Source organism: Watersipora subatra, chromosome 7, assembly GCF_963576615.1.
Source record: "Watersipora subatra chromosome 7, tzWatSuba1.1, whole genome shotgun sequence".
Classification (NCBI taxonomy): domain Eukaryota; kingdom Metazoa; phylum Bryozoa; class Gymnolaemata; order Cheilostomatida; family Watersiporidae; genus Watersipora; species Watersipora subatra.
This window is the reverse complement of record NC_088714.1, coordinates 19,330,832-19,336,859: the sequence shown is the minus strand read 5'-3', so window position 1 is coordinate 19,336,859 and position 6,028 is coordinate 19,330,832. Positions and strand designations below refer to the sequence as shown.

General features: G+C 31.9%; 1 protein-coding gene across 1 annotated transcript; it reads left to right on the top strand.

Annotated features, from left to right (window-relative positions):
• Window positions 1-547: 547 nt before the first annotated feature.
• LOC137400508 (putative uncharacterized transmembrane protein DDB_G0293028) lies at window positions 548-1,186 on the top strand. The gene has a single exon (XM_068086835.1). The coding sequence runs from the start codon at window positions 548-550 to the stop codon at window positions 1,184-1,186; it is 639 nt and encodes a 212-aa protein (XP_067942936.1).
• The last annotated feature ends 4,842 nt before the right edge of the window (window positions 1,187-6,028 follow it).

Sequence of the window (6,028 nt, the reverse complement as noted above, 5' to 3'; positions counted from 1 at the left end):
AGCTTCTACAGCTCCTAGAGTTTAACCCGTACAGTCAAGAAAAAAGAAAAATCTTATCAAAAAGAAAGGTCAGGGTAACTGGAAACACTTTGTAATAAAATTCAAGCCTCAGATGAAGTTGAAAGAGATTGAACAATCGCAATCAGATGAGGGTAAGTAATAATAATTACATGTAGATATTAAATGTTGTGTCAAAGCTATAGTACAACCATCATTTTAATCTGCAAAAACTTGTTTGTGAACTGACACTTGTTTATATAGAAAAAACACATGCATGTATCTATAGTGGAAGAGTTCAAATTTCTAATAATGCTGTAAATATTATTGAGCCTGTTATATTTGAACCAACACTTTGTAAAATGAGAATTTTGAAACAATGTTAACATTGTTTTCTGATGTAATTAAAAAATGTACATGAAATAGGAAACATACATTTATCACTAAATTGAGTCACCTAATTGAACAATATTTTAGTTGTCTTTTACTCACAATAACCATATTTATTAATGGAGTTGCCTTCCCCTTGTAACTATTCAATGTGTAATTCATGGCTGATATTTTGACAGCTGAATTAAAGGAAGATCAGGCGGCAAAAAAACAAGCCACAATGGATAAAGCCATAATGGATAAAGCCATAACGGATAAAGCCATAACGGATAAAGCCATAACAGACAAAGCCACGATGGATAAAGCCATAACGAATAAAGCCATAACTTATAAAGCCACGACGGATAAAGCCATAACGAATAAAGCCATGACGGATAAAGCCATAACGGATAAAACCATAACGGATAAAGCCACGACGGATATAGCCATAACGAATAAAGCCATAACGGATACAGCCATAACGGATAAAGTCATAATGGATGAAGCCATAACGGATAAAGCCATAACGGACAAAGCCATAACGGACAAAGCCATAACGGATAAAGCCACGAGGGATAAAAGCATAATGGATGATACCCCTGCATCAACCACTATAGAATCTAGTGCCCAGGACTACACCAACCTTCATACAGTTGCTAGCGGAAGCAACGACACACCCTCTAGCAGTCAAAAACCTGGTGAATCTCATGCATACGTTATCCTAGACATGGACATTGGGGATATTGATGTTTTCCAACCAAACAAAAGTCCTCGAATCAAAGCGTTGTTGTTTGGTTGTTTTAAACCTAATGCTCGTTGAAAAGTTCTGTTGTACATACATGTATATTTTATTTTTGTTTGCAAATAAATTATATAATTAAACAAAACATATAATCTCAAAATTAAGCTAACAATTGTTGGAGTTGTTGTACCAATAAGCTCATCTGCAAGTATCAATTCATAGGCAGTCTACTTTGGGAGGTACTTGCTATATATGATATCTTTAAAGTCAGAGCAATGCAAGTGATGTCAACTTATACTGGATTCCCTATTTAAAATTTTCTGCTGGTTGGTGTATCAACTTTCGAAAACATAATAGACTGCCATGAAGCTATATATAGAAAAATCTTGGTGAATGCAGGTTAGAAACAAATTCAGCGATACTTGTGCAGAGGTTGAACAGGTTGATGCTTACGAACCTTTAAAATATACAAAAAACTAATCAATATGTTAGTCAGTCACTTGTATTTGCCACGTCTGGCTGACAGGTTCAGATAATCTGCGCTGAGTTTGTGCAGACGAATTCACTAATCTCACCGCCAACTCATCTCATCCCGGTCATATTATAACTGCAGGAAATAGTTCTTCTCATTTTTGCAATAATTCCATTTCAAGCATAAGTTTTGAACTGATGAAATTTTGGATTGCCGTTCTAAAAAAAATGTCCTAATTAAGATTTTCAGTTCAATATATTTTTGTTAGAACCTTTTTTTTCTGCATCGTCCATCATCAGTTTGCAAACTCTAAAAAAGCGACTTTTTATGTTGACTCACGTCATCACCTCTTTCTTCTCATCTTTTCTTCTTTTTTTGTAAAAATATGGACTTGACATATGAAAGCAGTTTTCAGATATCAAAGACACAAAAAAATTTCCTTATTTTAATTGTGTGAAAATCAAAGGAAAAAATACAAAATTGAAAGTTTTCATTTTACTGTGTTCCTTTTGAATTTAGTGGTGTGTGGGCCCGTATGCATTCAATTTCATACATTACATTCTCTCTCAGCTTTCAACCGTTATTACCTTTGAATGCTGAGTTTATTGTAGTGTGTTTTTTGCATGATGACAGTGTTTCGGTTTGTGCTTACATAAATTAATCATTTTCTTATGTTCTTAAGCCATTTCTTCTGCGCAGAGCCTCCTCTGACTGCCATCCTTCCACTCGTCGCATTCTTCACTTAGCATCTTCCAAACATCTAGCATGTTTGTCTCACGATGCTTTTAGCTTGAATCCCTTTGTATTGAAAACTGATGAGGAAAAAAACAGGATTTTAAAAATATGCTTCAGAGTTATGCTGCCCGATATGAACAGCTAAATCCAGCGTTCAATTGCCCTTAGTACAGAGGAGCTAAATGTCTTTTTAAGTATTGGCTGTTTAAAATACTCTAAACTTACCTCCAAACTGTCTGATTATCTGCTGCTTTGCTACTTTCCCAAAAAATCTGCAACACCAATTTACTTTGCTGAACAGTGTTATGCCAAAAGATCTTTCTCTTCTAATATACCTAATTTTCTTCTCTTTAGTTGTTTTGTCTCATGATCTTATCTGCTCTAAGCAGCGTTGACTATTGTAAATAAAGGTTACATCTAACTAAGCAATAAAACTAATGATTTAAGAAAAACTAGCCAGAGAGTTTCCTCTCCTTAAAAAAAATGAGCAGACAACTACTGACTAGAAAACATATGGTAATTAACAATTTTAAAGGAATCCCCACAAACAGCTCAGCGCTCCAATGTAGTGCACGTAGATGGATGGTGAAAATACTTTGAGGAGAAGTTAGTTATCGGCCATTGAAGTAAAATATCTACAAAATTGATAGGCTTTGCAGCTGTCACATTTAATCCGCAAGTTTTCTAAGCAAGTTTTTAGTTTTTGATTTGGGTATTATAATAAATACAAAACTTAAATCAATAAAACAGTTAATAGAGTATTCCTATAAGTTACTAAAAACATCCTTATTTGCTAATTATAGCTAGTACGTATGTTACTAAATTATCGAAGCTACACACTCAGAGCTGCAGACATTTTCAAGCTTAATACATTTTAACCCTGCTGTACAATTTTAGGGGTTTGAAATGCCAGCCATCGGTTTAAGTGTAGTACCAAACATTTCTCAGGTAAAGTATGTTTGAATGAATAAGGGTGTTACAATTTCAATTTCTGATTGCCTTGATTTACGGTTTCTCTGTGAGATTTGAGGTTTAAACTCCCAAGTAAAACTAGTTTGAATTAGGAGTATGACATCCAGTGTTTGATGCTCACAGTAAGCCATATGATTGTATTGGTATTTATTTCTAATTATGTTACATTATGTACTCATATCTATTTCTAAATATGTTTCAGTATGTATTCCGATATATGTTTTCAAATATGTTTCATTATGTATTCCGATATATGTTTTCAAATATCTTACCTTATCTACTCATACCTGTTTCAAAATATGTTACATTATGCATTCATATCTGTTTATAAATATGTTTCATAATGTATTCATATCTGTTTTTAAATATGTTACCTTATTTACTCATATCTGTTTCAAAATATGTTACATTATGCATTCATAGCTGTTTTTAAGTATGTTCCATTATTCATTAATATATACTTTTAGATATGTTTCATTGTGTACTCATATCGGTTTCTAAATATGTTACATTATGTATTCATATATGTTTTTAAATGTTTCATTATGTATTCATATCTGCTTTTAAATATGTTTCATAATGTACTCATGTCTGCTTTTAAATATGTTACATTATGTACTCATATCTATTTCAAAATACGTTATATTATGCATCCATAGCTGCTTTTAAATATGTTACATTATGTACTCATATCTATTTCAAAATATGTTACATTATGCATTCATAGCTGTTTTTAAGTATGTTCCATTATTCATTAATATATACTTTTAAATATGTTTCATTGTGTACTCATATCGGTTTCTAAATATGTTACATTATGTATTCATATATGTTTTTAAATGTTTCATTATGTATTCATATCTGCTTTTAAATATGTTTCATAATGTACTCATGTCTGCTTTTAAATATGTTACATTATGTACTCATATCTATTTCAAAATACGTTATATTATGCATCCATAGCTGTTTTTAAATATGTTACATTATGTACTCACATCAATGTCTAAATAAGTTTTATTATTTATTCATGTTGATTTCTAATATATGTTTCACTGTGTATTTGTATTGACTTGTTGTCTAAATATGTATAATTATGCATTCACATTTATTTCTAAATATATTTCAGTATGTATTCCTATCTATTTATCCTTACATTATGTACTCATATCTATGTCTAAATAAGTTTTATTATTTATTCATGTTGTTTTCTAATATATGTTTCATTATGTATTTGTATTGACATATGTTGTCTAAATATGTATAATTATGCATTCACATTTATTTCTAAATATATTTCAGTATGTATTCCTATCTATTTATCCTTACATTATGTACTCATATCTATGTCTAAATAAGTTTTATTATTTATTCATGTTGTTTTCTAATATATGTTTCATTATGTATTTGTATTGACATATGTTGTCTAAATATGTATAATTATGCATTCACATTTATTTCTAAATATATTTCAGTATGTATTCCTATCAATTTCCAAATAAGTTTCATCATATATTCGTATTCATTTCTAAATACATTTTCCTTATGTATTGGTCTGCTTTTTAGTATTTTGTTGAAATAAATTCAAATCGAAGCGCACATTTTGCAATATTACAGTATTTGGTCTATAGGTAAGCCATTCCCATCGCATTTAGTCTTTTTGAAAAATTATAGATTTCTTCTTAATTGCCTTAAAAACAGTGATGTCTGTATTTCACTATGGCAAATAGTAATTTCCTGTCAATCCTTGTTGATAGCTTTTAATATTTTCATTGTTGTTTCCCAATAGAATAGTTACATGCACAGTGTAACTCTAACTCCTTAGGCAACACTTTCTGGTCTAATGGTAAAACTTTTTTTGGCAGGAAATAAATGTGTACTGAATTTCTCTAAAAAGTTTCCACCTGTTAGATCTGGAAAATTGATGTTGTAGGCAGGGATGAAAAGAGAGGTTTTCAAGTGAGGGCGCCGTTCAAGCGACTTATCATATACAACTGGGAGTTTGGGGCGTGGTGAGTCCCCAATGGGGTCTGGGGCAAAATCCCAGCCGCCAAACCATTTGGTGCATTGTAGACTACTGAAAACAACTTACCTGAGCTTTGCGGATTGGTCATAGAAGATGGTGTGTAAATGATATGGACTATGAATGCTCAAGAAGAACACGAGGCAAAACATGAGATATCTATGATAATTATACATGACATAGTGTATTTTCTGTCAGCATCAAGGAAATATCATCAGCTATCACAGCAAGAAAACTAGAGTTGCCCTGATTTAAATATCTGAATCGGTATTGGCCGATCTTTTCCTTAAAAAATCGGAAACTGCAAATACTTTTTACAGATCAACTATTTAGCAGAAAACCGTATTTTAGCCTGCTACACTAATAAAAAAATCATCAGCTGCAAGTTCTTTACCTTTACCTAATGAATTTTGGGCCTGTCATACAATCTATTTCATGTCTATAGCTTAAGGTCTTCCGGTTTGTAAAATGACGGAAAAACTCACGTGAAAAACTCGAAAAAGAATCACTCGTGTGTGATAGTACACTTGACCTAGTTGGTTTCCATTGGCTATCAGAATTTGTTCTGTTACCTGGCTTCACATTAGATTTACATTGTTAGGCAAACAAATATTGTTTGTTTCAAAAGGAACTACATCATGACAAGAGGGGGTGCTGCTAAAAATACTAACTCTTCCGGTACTGCTGAAGTGAACCATAAAGATAGGATATGTTTCAAATG

Coding starts and splice junctions, on each gene's coding strand:
- LOC137400508 (XM_068086835.1), top strand. CDS start 548: ATGGCTGATATTTTGACAGCTGAATTAAAGGAAGATCAGGCGGCAAAA.